This window comes from Rana temporaria, chromosome 1 (assembly GCF_905171775.1).
Source record: "Rana temporaria chromosome 1, aRanTem1.1, whole genome shotgun sequence".
Taxonomy (NCBI): domain Eukaryota; kingdom Metazoa; phylum Chordata; class Amphibia; order Anura; family Ranidae; genus Rana; species Rana temporaria.
The window spans coordinates 288675394-288693062 of NC_053489.1; the positions used below are offsets into that span (position 1 = coordinate 288675394).

The following is a 17669-nucleotide window of genomic DNA, read 5'->3' on the forward strand; positions in this document are numbered from 1 at the left end:
TGAAGATTAAGCAAGGGAAGTAGAGGGTGAGAGGATGCTTTGGTCTACCTGTGACCAGGTACCAGGATTTACATGACTGAGAGGAAGTATATGCAGACTCTTGATTATACCTGAACAAAGATAGCATCCTATTCCTGATCCTGATGAAAAAACAAAAACAAATAAAGGCATTATACAAGGGAGTACTGTAATCTCTCTGAATAGTTATATAAACACTTGGGCTGGGTTCACACTAGTGCCAATTGGATGTGTATTTTCTGCATCCAATTCGCATGTCAGGAGATTGTGACCGGCTCTAAATGGAGCTGGTTCACACATTTCCGGGACGGCTGCGGAGCGGTTTGCAGAAGAGTCCTGTACATCTTCAAGTCCGATTCCAGCTCCAAATTTCGGGCCTGATTCGTCCCTAAAACAGGAAGAACAGTGACACACCAGACCCCGTAATGGGAGCAGCTCCGCACAGCATTGTGAATCCAGTCTTATATAATAATTAGCAAACATGCACCTTACATGACAAAATACACCCAATGCCAGGTCCACTTTCTCAAGGCAATGTGAAAAACAAAGTAACAGGGTATGTAAGGTGTATCAATCAATCACATTTTACCTGTTATCAGTTTAATAGGTTCACATTCAAAAGACTGAAAAACAAATCTGCTTGGGTGCTGTGAGGCCTCGTACACACGACCGAGTTTCTCGGCAAAAACCAGCAAGAACTTTGCTGGGAGATATTTTTTTGCCGAGGAAACTGGTCGTGTGTACATTTTCGGCGAGGAAACTGTCGAGAACCTCGTCGAGCCAAAAAGAGAGCAAGTTCTCTATTTCCTCGACTGGAGTCTGATTTGGCTCGTCGTGTTCCTCGTCAGGCTGGTTTTCGATGGGAAACTCGGACGTATGTATGCTAAGAAACCTGCGCTTGCTCAGATTAAAGTATGAGACGGGAGTAAAAGTAGCATTTGTAATGGAGATAACACATTTTTCAAGCTGTAACAGACTGAAAAGTGCAAATCGTCTCTTACCAAACTTTTATTTAACACGCAAACACATGAAATTAGCAAAAGCAGCCCCAAGAGTTTAGCCAGTGGAATCGAACTTCCCCTGCCGTTGTATGTGTTGTATGTCACCGCGTTTGAGAACGAGGAGATTTTGGCTTGAGTTCCTCGAGAAGCCTAACAAGGAACTCGACAAGGAAAACGATGTGTTTCGCCCGACGAGTTTCTCGGTCGTGTGTACGAGGCCTTAGTTGCTGCAATTTACACATCTCTGTCTATAAATAATTGCATAAATATTGCACATGTCCAACGATGTTATGTAGGGAGTAATAAACCTATTTGTCTTTACACCAGAGCTTTTCAGACTAACATGGCATTTTTTTTTTTTTTTACTGGCAAAATAGCTTGTTCTCATAATCGGTACACCCTTTCAATTCATCATTCAATCAATTTGTATACCTATAGATAGAGTGAAATAGGAGTCTACAGATTGGTTTCTGGTAAGCTACAACAAAAAAAAGGGTCATGTTTTTCTCTGCATTGAAATGTAATATGTAGAAAGTGAATTGCTTTACAGAGCTTAATTTAACACTGTAATCTGGTAAACCCCATTTACGAACGCACAGGTGTAAAGTACATAGGGTTCTGAAAAGACGTATTCATATTTATCTACTTTGCCTATTATATATTGTTGTAAACAATGCTTATTATGCTTTTGTAAAATAGCACAAATTCAGTTGCTTGGGTGATTCATTCAAGCATGTAACTACAGGGAATGCAGAAGGTACAATCATCCAAGTTGCATGAGGTTATTGGCCCAAGCTGTTGCTAAAGTAGAGACTTTTATCCGTATGTAAAGCACTGTGAATCAAGCACAATAGCAAAATTAGGGGGCGCACACCACATAGATCAACTAAATCCACAGGTAAGTTAACAGGGACTTCGGCTACAATCCCTGAATCTTGGCTTTCCCCACTGATGCATTTTACACAGACTGGACTTAGTAGTAGAGGTGGATCAAGCTTTATACTTTGGAATAATGCATGCAAGTTAATGCATAAAGTTATTGCAGCACACCTTGCTTCAGTGAAAAATGGATCTGACCCTTTTCTTAAATGCAGTGCATGGCACATGTGTTGTACACTGCAGTGCGGGTACGTTGCCTGACCCTTTAGTAGTAAATTGGGGTGCCATCAGTGGTGGCTGGTGCTCAATTTATTTTGGGGGGGGGCGCAAACAAACGGAAAAAAAAAAACATCACCCGTGCATGAAAAAAAACACCCCGTGCGTCCCCTGGTTAACTATTTGGAAGCCGATTATAGCCCTCATAGCCGATTAGTGCCGCTGGCTCTGATAGACACTTCCACAGCCAACCAGCTTCCGTTATTTACATGGTCGTTGCTCACCAGGGGGCCGGCCATCTGAATAGTGGGCAGCGGCGACAATACAAAGATTCATGCAATGCATGAATCTATGTATTGTTTTTCAGTGGTGGTCCAGAGGGGGGCGGCGCTCCTGCGACCTCTATGGACGCACCGCCACTGGGTGCCATTCAAAATTAATTGCCCTGTAACACACCACAACTTGTGCATTGCAGTAGAGTGTGGTATAATGTGCAAATTACCACGTTACCACAATAAGAAGATATAAATGGACCTTCATGATCTTTTTTTTTGGTGCTGCCTATGCTGGGGAGATTTCCTTACCTTTTCTTGTTTCTCCAGATAGGAAGTAGTAGTTCTAATGCTTTGACAAATTATTAAATTTTTTTTTGGTCTGAAGTGCTACTTTAAGCCTAGGTTCACACTGCTGCGAATTCAAAATCGCGGTAAAATGCGCGATTTTACCGCGATTTCGCGGCCGCGATTTTGCCGCGATTTGCCGCGATTTCGGACGCAATTTAATGTAAATCGCGGCCCGAAATCGCAAAAAGTAGTACAGGAACTACTTTTTGAAATCGCAGATGCGGCGTCGCACTGATTAGGACAGTGCCATTGCCGACAATTGCCGCCGATTTGAGATGCGATTTGACATGTCAAATCGCATCTCAAATCGTTCCAAATCGTACCCAGTGTGAACCAGGGCTCAGGCTAGCCAGAAAGTGGCATGTGTCTTCCCAAGATTACCAACAGGGGGCTACCTGTTGTAAGGGACACTGTTGAATAGAAAATGCACAGTATAGTATTGGTAGAGGTTTATTGCAAGGGCCAGAGCCCAACGTTAGATGTTGGGGCACCTGTTTCAGGGGTCAGTACTAAGTGACTTGCTTACTACTGATGTCTGGCTGACGGAAATCACCGAACCTCGAGGGCGAGGTGGAATTTGAGGAAAGTGGCCGGCCGGCCTCACGTCCTCGCTTTGCTCGGACAGCTCGCTACGCTCACTCGGCCTCCTGGCTCTTTTTTTAACATCCTCCAATCCACGGGGATGTTAAGGAATGAGCCTGGATGCCGCCCGAGGTTCGTCGATTTCCGTGCTCTTCATCCGCGCCTGCGCAGTCAGGCAGGGAACCATCTCGATAGTGGAACCAGATCGACAAGACACCGGCCCCAGTGCTCTATAGAAGTGTCATGCCAATGCAATCCTGTGATTGCAGACAAGATGCTTCATTTGTGGGGTTTAGCGAGGCGCACTGGACAGCGCCTCTACACTCTTATTGGTCATTCTCCTTCATATCTTTCTGTGGATTGGCACCACCGTAGGATATGGGCGGTGCTTTCCTCAGGCAGCGACATCACTTCTGGTTTCACTTTCTGTGCCAGCATGGAAATCGGCTCCCTGATCGTGAATGAAGGAAGCATTGAGCAAGGTACTGTGATCTGATCAGTGAGTGTGTTACCCTGTCAGTGTCTGTCCAGTGTCCTATACAGCAGCACCTTGTACTGTGTGATCTGTGATGATCGGACTGCAGGTGGAGGGAGGGTGATCTGCTTCTGTTCCCCCGGGAATCAACTTCAGTCATTTACCCGACAATGTGCTCATTACACATCATCTCCTGACTGTGTACCACATGAGGGGTCCCAGCACTGTGTCCTGCTACAGCCATGGTTTACAGACTACAGTATACAGGTCTATTTATCTATATCCAGAGCGCTCTGATGCTTCAACTCTGCCCTAAATTCAACCTTCAGCCAGAGCCATTCACCCGACAGTGGGCCAGATTCACAAAAGAGATACGACGGCGTATCTCCTGATACGCCATCGTATCTCCTGATACGCCGTCGTATCTCTGTTTCTATCTATGCAACTGATTCATAGAATCAGTTATGCATAGATATCCATAAGATCCGACAGGTGTAATTGTTTTACACTGTCGGATCTTAGAATGCAGTACCGCGGCCGCCGCTGGGGGGAGTTTGCGTCGTAAACCAGCGTCGGGTATGCAAATTAGGAGTTACGGCGATCCATGACGGATTTTCGCGTTCGCTACGTCGCCGCTAGTCTAGTTTCCCGTCGCAAAGTTACTCGTCGTTTTTGGTGCCTTAACTTTACACAGCAATCGTATTGCTGTATTAAGTATGGCCGTCGTTCCCGCGTCGAAATTTAAAAATGAACGTCGTTTGCGTAAGCCGTCCGGGAATACGGAATTACGCTACGCGCGTCGCCGTTCGAAAAAATGACGTCACTGCGCGCAAACCACAATGGGAATTGCGAAACGGAGCATGCACAGTAGGTCCGGCGCAGGAGCGCGCCTAATTTAAATGGCACACGGCCATTTGAATTGGCCCGTCTTGCGCCGGACGTATTTACGATACACCGCCGCAAGTTTCCAGGTAAGTGCTTTGTGGATCGGTCACTAAAACTGGAAACTTGCGGCAGTGTATCGTAAACGGGTTACGTTACACGGCCGCAAATGTATGTGAATCTGGCCCAGTGTGCTGTGCAGAGACATGTGCCAGGCAGAAAAAGGGAGAGGAGGGGGGCCATGGGGGACTGGTTCCCATCTAATGCTTCTCCTATTCACTACTAAATCCTTTGGGGAGATATCTATCTATCTACATGTCTGTCTATCTATTTATCTATCTACATGGCCTTTTATCTATCTATCTATCTATCTATCTATCTATCTATCTATCTATCTATCTATCTATCTATCTACATGTCTGTTTATCTATTCAGCTATATGCATATCTCACGTCTGTCTGTCTGTCTGTCTGTCTGTCTGTCTATCTATCTATCTATCTATCTATCTATCTATCTATCTATCTATCTATCTATCTATTTATCTATCTGCATGTCTATCTATTTATCTATCTATCTTCATGTCTGTCTATCTATCTATCTATCTATCTATCTATCTATCTATCTATCTATCAATCTATCTATCTATCTATCTATCTACAGGCCCTATTGCGGGCGAGTGATGAGAGGGGGGGATTTGGGTGTTGGTTGGAGCACCAGCCGTCACTGCCTTCAAACGCAGGTGAATGTGCATAACTTATACGTTGAAACAGCACCCGGACACGACTCAAACTTGTGAACCTCCACCACATTACAGTAAAAGCAAGCTAAATTGTGCTTGCGGCTTACAACCCAGCCAGGATTAAAAGTTGCCAACACACAGTGATTCTTGGTATGCAGTAAATAGGACATCAATCAGGGGTAGGGTGACTCCGTTATCTAATTGCCATAGACAAGGCAGTATTACCCAATAAAATAAAACTCACCATAGTAGTGTAATACTTACAGTAATACACAGGTTTAATAAGATAAAAGATAGCACTTACACAGAAGGCATCAAAAATGGCATAAATGGTAAAAGAGCTGGCCGGCTAGTAAACACCCGTCCTCTCCGGAACTCTGCGCGATATTGTTATTTTTATGTTACTGTAATACTAGCGCAGCTTCATTCTGTTTATTTTTTGTTATATACAAAACATTTTTTTGCAGTACTTTAAATACAAATTGTAAGCCACTTAACAGCATCTCTGCTTTTTTGGTGCTACTATAATTTATCTACATGTATCTAATTGGATTGTATTCATTAGGCCTTTTGGGAAACATCTGATTTTTGCCAATAATTAAGCATGGATCACAGTTGCGAACTACATTTTTTATTTTAGTTGTCTATATAGGCCACCACGCCTAGATGATTTTCAAGAGCCATTTTAGAACGGATTGCCTCAGTGCAGTCTGAATTACTTCTATGTGTTCTCTTCACACGCAAACACCTTTCCAAGATGACAGCTTGGTTCATACTTGGTAGCAGGGCCGGACTTACCACTGGGCTTCACTGGGCTCAAGCCCATGGGCCCTGCCCAATAGGGGGCCCCAGATAGCAACCCCCTTTGGCAACCCCCTTTTTAGGGGTCCGGAGGCCCCCAGGGCCCTGGACGGAAACCCCCCACTTTTTTTTTTAATGTTTTTATATATATATAAAATTATTATTATTATTATTATTATTATTATTATTATTAAAGGGCCCAGAGGTGGGCAACCCCCCTTTTTTTTATAAAAAAAATTTACATTTTGTTTATATATATACATTTTTTTTCATTAAAGGACTCAGAGGTCCACAGGACCCCATGTGGCAACCCCCCTTTTTTTATTTTTTTTATAAATGTTTATTTTTTTATTTTTGTTTATATTTTTTTAATTGTTTATTAAAAGGCCCAGAGGTCCCCAGGGCCCTGGATGGCAACCTCCCTTTTTTTATGTATTTTTTATAAATGTTTATTTTTTTAATTTTTTTTTATTAAAGGGCCCAGAGGTTTATTTTTTCTTTTTATTAAGGGCCCAGTGGTCCCCAGGGCCCCGGATGGCTACCCCCCTTTTTTTATATATATATTTTTTGTAAAGGCCCCCCCGCTTCTCAATTTGCGGCAGCAATGACAGTCTGTGGCCCCGGCTGTCGGCACAGGTGAGAGGCACTCCCCCCCGCTCAACAACTGCAAATGCAAAACCCCCCCCAGGAGGAACCGGAGCGGTGTGGGGATGTCTGCGGAAGGGAAGAGAGCCGACACATTCCGTGCACAGGTGAGAGGCGCCCCCCCCGCTCAACAACTATGATCCCCCCCTCGCTCAACATCTTCGATCCCCCCCAATTCTCGGCTCCAGGGGGGGGCCCTTCAACGCTCAAGCCCAGGGGCCCCACCACCATAAGTCTGGAGAATAAAATGGCAGTCATTAAAATGTTATGTCTCACAGTATTTGTGCAGCGGGGGGAAAAATACACTTCACTGAATAAAAAAAAAAATGAAACAATAAAGTTAGCCCAATTTTTTTGTGTATTGTGAAAGATGATGTTACGCTGAGTAAATAGATACCTAATATGCTACGGTTTAAAATTGCACACACTCGTGGAATGGCGACAAACTAGGGTACTTAAAAATCTCCATAGGCGATGCTTTAAAAGATTTTAACAGTTACCAGTTCTACATATTTTTGAAAAAAAAAAAAAATCGCAATAAGCGTTTATTGATTGGTTTGCACAAAAGTCTACACAATAGGGGATTGTTTTATGGCATTTTTATTAATAATTTTTTTTTTTACTAGTAATGGCAGGGATCAGCGATTTTTATTGTGACTGCAACATTATGGCGGACACATCGGACACTTTTGGCGCTATTTTGGGACCATTCACATTTAAACAGAGATTAGTGCTATAAATTCATGCACTTATTACTGTGTAAATGTGACTGCCAGTGAAGGGGTTAACCAGGAGGGGGCACTGAAGGGGTTAAGTGTGTCCTAGGGATGTTTTCTAACTGTAGGGGGGATGGGCTATGTGTGAAACAACACTGATCACCACTCCCGATTACAGAGAGCTGTGATCAGTGTCCTGTCACTAGAAAGAATGTGGAAATGCTTGTTTACATTAGCATTTCCCCGTTCTTCCCCTCCATAAGAAGATCGCGGGTATCTCCGCGGACATCGAGTCTGCGGACATCGATTGCGCAGGACCCGTGATCACACTCATGGAGCTCCCAGCACGCGCACATGCCCACAATGCCGCATCTTAAAGGCGACGTACAGGTACATTAATCTGTCTTAACGTGCCATTCTGCCAACGTATATCGGCATGAGCCGGTCCTTAACCGGTTAAAGAGCCGACATACAGCTACGACGGCTCGCGCAGCTGTGCCAACCTGCCACAGTATAATTGCGGCGGCTGGTCGGGAAGGGGTTAAAACGTCAAAATCTGCATTTTTGAAAACCTTTAATTTTTTTAAATCTGCGCCATTGGCAGCTGAGTAAACTGGAAGTGACGTTGTGATGTCGCTTCTGGATTACTACATCAGAGACCCGATCAAAGCTGATTTCAGCATTGTTCGAGACAGCAGCTAGCCAGTGGACGTGCCGGCTGGTCGTTCGAGTCTCCCGGTGGGATGGCAGGCTGCAGGCTTCACCCTGCGACAACCACGTCTTCAAAGTGACGTACAGGTACGTTGTTTCGAGTGAAGTGGTTAAAATATCTTACCTTACATGATATTTTACCTTATCGATCTTTCGTCAGATTTTCCATCAGGTTTTCTTCATTAGGAAAGAAACAGATAATATACTGTATGTATTATGTAGCACAAAGTATGTTTTATAAATTTAAACTTTATTTTTGCAAAAAATGTTGGGGTAATGATGGAAATTTATTTTAAAAGTACATGTAGCGCCCTGAAAGAATAGGTAGCGATGCACTGTAAAATTGAGAATAAAGTGAACATGCAAATGAGGTGTAATGGGTGGAACTCTATGTGTGAAAAAGTGAAAGCTTGCTAATAATCACAATAAACATCAGAGTCCAGTCAAAATTAAGATAAAAGTGCCAATAGTGCAGTATTGTATAAAATATTTATTATTTAAAATCATACACTATGGTACTCACATATCTATGATAAAATCAGGCATATAAAATAAATAGTGCGTTTGCCAACGTCACCTCCGGTACCTCTTGGTGGACTCGTATGCGTATTCGTCACTTCTCGTGACTTCTTCAGGAGTCCTGACGAATACGCGTACGCGTATATTTGTCCGGAAAGGCCTTGTAACTTATTGAAGGAAGCACCTTAGCCTACAATACCTTACAGTGTGCCGGGTTGGCTTAAAGGCTCTAGAACTGTAAGGCTGGATCTCTGGGTACCAAATCCTGTGGCAGAGGATTCAGGAATCCCTCATCTGAACTTGCAACCAGTCTGTGGCAGAGACTGAGATTATTCTTGTCCGTTCATCATCCCGGCTGCTAGGCCAGGTGAGAGGGGCCTATCCGGGTGAATACCCACTCGAGAGAAAGTGGTGAGTGTGACTTTGAAGTTTAGCAATTCCCCAATGATCTGCCTTGTGCCTTGCCTTCTACAAGTTGTTTGGAAAATAAAAGCTAAAGAAAAAGGATCTATAACTTGTGGACATTGAACAGACTCTCAACAAGTAAACAACGAGGAACGAGGTAACATGCAATGCCCAAAACTAAACTAGCAGCTCCTACAGGGGGTAGTGCTACATACGAAAGGCCAATCTGTTATTCTAGAAAAGAACAGAACATGTCTATAGTTAAATGTACAATTTTGTAATATATATGGGATATGTGCCAACAGTAAACATGAAGTCAGAAAAACTCAGCTGAACTCCTAGCTGGCATAAACATGTATAAAGTCCTTTTTTTTGGTAATGTACATGGTTAACCTCTGTTATACTAAAGTCATGAAGCCTATTGCCATATTGATTTTTTTCTTATTATTTTTATATATTTCATAGTTATATATTATAGCCTTTACTGTGCAACAGACATGTAGTTATTATTACAGCTGTGAAAGCAGTTTCTACCATGTAAACCTTCCTGAAGTGCCTGAAAAGCGATTCGGGAGCACCACAACACAGGAGTTTGGGGTTAAAAGCACCCCACTAGCGGCGGAAAATTGCCGCTTAAACAGGAGTAAAGTGCCGCTAAAACGAGTGGTGCTTTACTATGAACGCAGCCATGGCCCCAGTGTAAAGGGGGTCTAAAGTAAAAAAGAAGGTAGCACTACACTCACGCTGCACTATCACTATAATTACTCTACACTGACACTCTACACTCACTATAGAATCACAAAAGCACACTAACTCGCTAGTAGCAATGAACAGAGCCCTGTTCTATCTACCTCCACTCCAGTATCACACTGCAAATGGCTGCTCTGGGAAGGAACCTCCTATAGTGTGGCGTGGGTCTATGAGTCTATGAGCAATGAGCATAGATTGGGCACAGTCATCATTGAAGCACAGTCACTTTCACAAAATTGTCAGTAATTTTTTGTTTATAGTGCAAAAATAAAAGCCGCAGAGGTAAACAAATAGCATTAAAAAAATATATATATTTGTGGGAAAAAAAGGACATCAATTATTTTTTGGGTACAGCGTCACACGACCACGCAATTGTCTGTTAAAGCAACGCAGAGCTGTATCGCAAAAAAATGGCCTGGTCAAGAAGGGGGATGAACCTTCCGGAGCTGAAGTAATTAATACACAGACAGACCTGCTTAGTGGATGATGCAGGCTCAGTCGAGGCACAAGGTCCAAGCAGTAACTAGTCTTCTATCATAGCTGTTTTACTGCATTCTAATGCCAGGTCGAGGCACTCAGGATTGACCCAGCAGGAAGAGAGCAAGCGGGGGGGGGGGGGGGGGGGGGGGGGGGGCGGTTCAGGTAGTGGATAAGGAACAAGCAGATACATAGTTGATGAACAAGATGGGAGCAGATGGAAGTGTTGTCAATGAACAAGCCAAGGTTTGATAATGGGTGGTAGTGAAGATAAGGACAGCTGCAGGTATGCAAAAGAAGCAAGATATCCTCTGGAGAGAGCACAATAATCTGGCAAACAGGAAATGCAGAGACAAGGCTTAAATCAGGGGGTTCATTGGAGCAAAAGAGTTTATCAGAAGCAAGATGCAAAGCAAGGTTGTCCTAGGCCTCAGACAGGGAGCTACCCAGTATCTCAGGTGGTACAGTTAGAAAAGCTACAGCCAGACACCGCATAGGTTCCAGGTTCAGATCTGGACCCTGACATATTATTCCATTCCCCCTTCTGCACATTTATTTTCTGCAGCCTACTCTTTCCTCTCTTCTGTTTGCAGCCTCAATGTTTGGATCTCTTTTCTGTATATTCCAATCCTTCCCCCCTCCTACGATCTTGTAGTAATCTACTTTCTTCCTCACTATCTGGGCTCCTGCCTGCTTAGTACCCCAAACCCTACCTTCAATTCAGTCCCATAAATCCTTCTTCAATTTAAAATCTGCTTCGCTGTTCTCTCCCCCTGTACCATTAAGAAATCATACCCCTGCCTTCCTTTATGCTGCTTCTTCTAACTATCTGGCTTCAACAGCTTTGAACCTGTTTACACAAAAAAAAAAAGGCTCAACAAATAAAACATACTGGTGTTTCTCATTAAACATTTTTGCCAGACAACTGGCTCAAAATAAGTAAAAAATAATATTTTAGAGAATTGATAAAAATTTTGACATATTACACTGTAATACAAACTGACTGTTCAGCAGAAGCATATTATAAATTCAAGCAGAAAGGCTAAGCTGTGGGATTTTGGTGAACTTGATTTCACAGTGAAATTAGTGATTTTTTATTTGCTGCAATTTTATGACAAATGCCTTCTAATTTCACCAAGCACTCCTAGCTGTGTGTGTGATTTATTATTGCTTCAATAAATCAGTCCGCTTTTTCTAACTGAAACTTTTTAGGGAGTCATCCATAAAGGTGAACAGGGTAGAAGAGTGAATAGAGGGAGGTATAATAAGTATACTTGGGTGGACATTTTAACTTGAGTTATTGAGCTAGGTTGACAGCCACAAAGAAGAACCCGGAAAAGCAGGCCAGAATTTCCCAGAAAATATAAAATGTATATTTCATATATTCACATATGTAGCGCTCGCCCCCGCAGGAGCCGCTGGTTAGAATAGGGATGGCATGTTACCTCTGTGAGCGTCTAGGGGTAATGATGATGATGAGATGATGAGAGCAATGACGGAATATCCAGCCAGGGTATCACTCGGAGCACTGGGAAGAAGAACAAGTCTCTGCCACAGACCTGGTGAAAATGAATATCAGGGAAGAACCTCTGCCACAGGCCCTTCCTCCGAACGTAGAATTATGAAGTGAATCTTCCTCAGTGAAATTAGTGCCTGAATCTCCCTCAGGTAGTTTTCCTCGACTGGTCACCAACTGACAGGTTGCCAACAGACAAACTCTCAGGCCTCGTACAGACGACCGGGTCTATACGCTGGGATTGATCCGCAGATCAGTTCCAGCAGATAGATCCGGTCGTGTGTACGTCCGAGCGGACATTTCCCGGTGGATAAAAATCCAGCCGACGGATTCCCAGCGGATAAAAATTTCTTAGCATGCTAAGAAATCTATCTGCTGGAATCCAGCTCCCCTCCCTCGCATGCGTCGTAATGATTCGATGCATGCGTGGAAGTATTTACCTTCCAGCGTCGCGGCGACGGCGCGACACGTCACCGCGGATGTATTCCGCGCAGATTTCGATCTGATGGTGTGTACAGCCATCAGATCAAAATCCGCCAGAGGAAACGGTCCGGTGTGTACGGGGCCTCAATGTCCGTTCACCTTGATCCCCGGTGAATCGTCTAGGCCCTGTTGGATCGCCTGCCTCCGGGCTCTCCTCAGACTGACTCCCCACAGAACAGCACAACTCGCTTGGGATCTTCTCTCAAAGTTTGGGGAACCCAGTAGATCACTGGGGTCCCGCCATAGCTTCAGTTGCTCCAGGCCAACATGGTCCCGGAACTAAGGACACCTCGTAGCACACGCGCCCCGGCCTGGAAAGCCATATCGCCGGGGGGCCGCCGGGGGCCGTGATGTGCGCACACCCTGAACACCCGGAACACCCGGAACAAGCACCAGAAGACCACACAAAATGGCATCCGCTCAAGAAGTACCTCCCCAGCATGCCCCGCGAGGGAAAACCCCTCCTGATTGGCTGCTGGCAAGAGGCACTCCTGACTGAACTCCACTGCTGCCACCTGTCGCCCCGAAGTGGAAAGGCACCTCTGGAACACGGAATTAACTGACAGTACAGCCCAGCCAGAGCAGAGGCCCAATTTACACAAATTAACCGGATGAGAGCCAAGTAACTCTCTCATCCCCCTCTAAATTTAAGATAGCACCTGGACTGAAAGTACACAGGCGCTACACATAAAAAACAATATTTTTTTTTTAAAGCATCCATAACTGTTTTTTGTGTTTTTTTATATCTGCCTGGAGTTTAGGTTACTGCTCACCAGAAATAATACGGCTGATATTTTTCTAATCAAAAATACATATAGGACTATATATAACAGTTTTGCTGAAGAAGGGTAAACCTCTTATACCACGTACACACGATCGGTTCGTCCGATGAAAACGGCCGTTTTCATCGGACGAACCGATCGTGTGTGGGTCCCATCGTTTTTTTTCCCATCGGTGAAAAAACTTAGAACCTGTTTTAAAATTATCTGATGGTTAAAAAAAATGAAAGAAAAAAACAAACAGCGGGACGTCCACGCTATCTCCTGACCCTACGCTGAGAAAGTCCCGCCTACTGGGACGTAATGCGTACAAGGGGGAGGAGTTACGTGTGACGTCACCCGCGATCGCCGCCTCATGATGTTCCTGGCTGTTTCACATTGTTGGATTACACTGCTTGGAGCTTAGCACTCGGCTGTGAGTGCCATGCAATGTGAGTGTATTATTGTTTTTATCTTAAAAAAATGCTGGTTTTGCTACAGAGAGCACTAGATCCCTTTCCTCTTTGTTCCATATGTCCTATTGCTGCCATACCTGGGGCCGTTTGTCCTGATACGGAGATATCAGATACCTGCTGACCCTTGATACCAGGACCTGTGTTATTGCATACCACGCTTTGTGACCTCCTGGAGGTCGAAGTAAGGAGGTGAGAGGCCATCCTTATATTCTGGTGGAGGATCTTTACTCTGGTCACTTTTTTGGATTCGCATTTGTATATGAAATTATTGGATTTCTCTCACACTTATTCACTTATGGACTTTATTATTATTATTATTAACTTTTTGTGCTGCATTTTTTATATCACATGTTTCTTTGGGATGTTTTATTTGAATTTATCCTAAGTGCTGGCAAGCATTCTTAGTGTATATTTTGTATTTCACTTTATGTTTCAGCGCTGAATACTTTCTTTATTTTGTGTGTATGCCCCATCGGAAATTCCGATGAATTCCATCGGAGTTTACATAGAGAACATGTTCTCTTTTCCTCCGATGTGATGTGAATTTGGTCGGACAAAGGTCCGATCGTGTGTACGGAGCATTAGACAAATTCACAAATTACTATTTTCTTTCTTTTATACTAAATCGATGATTCTAAAAAATATAAAAATAAAAAATTGGTTTACATTAGGGTTGCATTATGGTTGCACTGATACAGTTTCTTTACCGCCAAGTACAAGTACCGATACTTTCGGTCAAGTACAATTTGAGCCTATAGAAAATGAATGGGCTAAAAATCACACAGCAAAGAATTGCATGCAATTTGAATAGGAATGCAGTGCGATTCCTGTCTGACTTGCATGCGGTTTCCCCCACCACTCCTGTGTGAACTCAGGCTGAAAACACTATGACGAGCCTGGGTTCACACACGAGCGTTGCCGAAAACCACATGCAATTTGGACAGGAATCGTACCACATTCCTGATCAAATCGCATGCCATTCTTTGCAGTGTGATTTGAGCCCATATATTTTGTATAGGCTCAGATTGCACCACAAAGGTATCAGTTTCAGGTATTGGAGCATTTTTCGTGAGTATGAGTATGAAAATACTCACTACCGTATCAATACGGTATCAGTGCAACCCTAGTTTACATAATGCAGCAACATCTACACAGGATGTAGAACACCTAACATTAGATGATTTATTCCTCCACCTTTGCATACTGGTACTGACTAGTATTCCAATGTTTCTCTTCCTCCTCAGATTCGCTCCCTCACTCAGCTAATGTGACACCAGCGTTAATGGAGAGGGGCAAACAAGGATGCTGTGCAGGAGCCCAAGGTCCCCCTTACAAACCAACAATGTCATTGGTTGTTAGAAGGGCCGATCCACCCTATAGGCTCACTATTCAAGCCGCGTAGGGCCCCGCAAAGCTGCAGGGGGCCCCCCAAATGACTAGAGGCCCCGCCTGGTGAGAAGTCATTTTTGGCCCCTCACCCCGCTTCTCAACTTGCTGGCTGCATGGGAGAAGAGGTAAGAAGTCAGCACCCCCGCCTTCTGACTTTAATGTAAGATGTCAGTTCCGATAGCAGAACACCCCCTCCCCCTGCTTCTCAACTTTAATGTGACATGTAATTTTGCTTAGGGCCCCAGGGAGGTCAGGATCGGCACTGGTTGTTAGGATGCCGGTGGCTGAAAGGTTTTAATGGTGCACAATAAAAACCTGTGGCTTTGTGTAGCTAAAGGGCATGCTTCAGCCACCACTGGACCTCTGGGATTCACCGTCTCAGCTCCCGGAAAAGATGCCTTTCATAGCCGCCCCCTACCATAGATACCACCCTATCATCATTTAATATGCTACCAATAGGTGAGAGTGTTTGGGACCTTGTTTGCTTCCCCTCTTTCTATTATGCATTATATATGTTTTATAGTTTTTTCATAAATATTTTATCATTCTGGCAATTTCTTTCTATCATAGATATCCCCATACTGCATATCTGCTCCTGACGAGTGGTACAAACCACGAAACGCGTAGAGATTCTTCACAATGATATGTCACAGTATAGGCCTATCTTTTACCTTGCAAATTATCTCCATGGATCAACTATCATCATCGTTTACCTATGTGCTACCAGTACAGTTTCGGTTTTCACACGCCTGGTTCAATGTCATGATTTGTCATTATGAGATATTTTTACAATTATGTATTGTCTATAACATATCCAGTGTAACCTACGATTGCTATGCATTACCATGTATGCTTTTAACTATTAGGTACTACCATGCACTGTTTAGACTTTTATTTTTGTAAACTCATTACTATTTTACCTACTTATCCCTTATTGGCGTTTGCTATGCCCTTTCTGTAACGAATAAATGTGTTTACTTCAATTGATCCATTGAGTTCAGCAGTGTGCTTCATCTTAAAGTCCCAAAATTTAGTATTCCTCATTCAAATTATCGGGGATGGAGGTATATACCAGGTATTGCCTCATTTAAAGTCCCACCTTAGCTTTAGTCTAGCAATTCTTTCACCCACTGTCTTGTTTGAAGCTTTTGGGCAATTTTTACGCATTTTGCCAAGGCCCCACTGAAGAAACCTAAAGGCACCCAGGTTGAAAAAGGCTGTACTAAATGATGCACATTTGTCACAATAAAAGCTTTGCTTTTTTAAACCAATAACTAAAAATGTTGTTGCCATAGTAAACATAAAGATAATTAAACTATACATACAGTAATGTTTAGCAAGCTTTATTTGTTTCTGCCTGGGTAGATCATTATGCAGACATACATTTATCAATATTCAGGCTGCTGAGCCCCATAGCAGTTAAACAACCTTCCATATCTAAAGTTGCATCTGTATTTGGCAGATACTATCGAGGTACAGCACAAATCTTATAAGGATGGGGCTGCAGGTTGGTCTTAAAGACATATTGGGTGTTTACTTCTGTAACTCCTTCTGGAAGATGAAAGCTGAATGATTGCATGAGGATTGTGAAAAATATAAATAGCTCATAGCGGGCAAGCTGTTCTCCGATACATACTCGGGCACCTGTAAACAAAGAAAACCCAATAACCTATTACCTTTAAAAATATGAAGATAATGCCATAAAATCGCATTAAAATGTATTAAATATAGTTGCTTAACAAAATAACAAGATCAATTTTATTCACCCAAAGATTTGTCCATGATATTGGATAATCAGCCATAGTAACTGATATCCAAATAATGTAATCTTAAATCCTGGCTCAACACCATTGAAACAACTCAGTTTTGGTTCTACAACATAAAATGTTGGCGCTTGCTATGGTCAAAATTGGCACAGAGGTGGCACTCAGCACATGTAGCCTACTCCGCATTTAAATGCAGCTGTTCATGTAAGTCTGTGTCTGTCAGGGTACTAGGGTGACCACATTTCCAAACTACCATTCAGGGACACCCTCCCTTCCCAAAAATTTGCTTGTGCTGTAACGAATCACAGCTCAGTGATTGAACACAAGAGGTGGGATTTATGATTTCTCCAATTGCAAGCAGGGGGCGAGATTGTGCTTCTCTAGGGATTCCCGGCCAGGACAAGTACGGTCAGTGAGTAAAGCGGTGATGTGGCAGCCTTTTTTGGGGGGCATCAGATTGGCCCAGGGGTGGCTGTGTCAGTTTTATTCCGGGACACTGTATTGTCCTGGAATGAAGGTGTCCGGGACAGACCTGCAAAATGCGGGACTGTCCCAGGCAATCCGGGACACGTGGTCACCCTACAGCAGGGGTTTCAAACTGGCGGCCCTCCAGCTGTTCCGAAACTACAAGTCCCATCATGCCTCTGCCTGTGGGAGTCATGCTTGTAACTGTTAGCCTTGCAATGCCTCATGGGACTTGTAGTTTTGCAACAGCTGGAGGGCCGCCAGTTTGACACCCCTGCCTTACAGGGTACCATTCTGTGCTACTCATGCAGCCCCAGACCATACTCCTCACCTTGTTGCCGCCACACACGCTTGACATCATCTGAACTAAATAAGTC

General features: G+C 43.6%; 1 protein-coding gene across 1 annotated transcript in view; it reads right to left on the bottom strand.

The window, feature by feature from the left end:
* Positions 1-16388: 16388 nt before the first annotated feature.
* LOC120943606 (cytochrome P450 2J6-like) overlaps positions 16389-17669 on the bottom strand; it is a 32694-nt gene continuing 31413 nt past the window's right edge. The window contains exon 9 of the mRNA XM_040356991.1: positions 16389-16705. Coding sequence (XP_040212925.1) covers positions 16527-16705 — 179 coding nt within the window. The 3' untranslated portion in view covers positions 16389-16526. The remainder of the gene's footprint in view (positions 16706-17669) is intronic.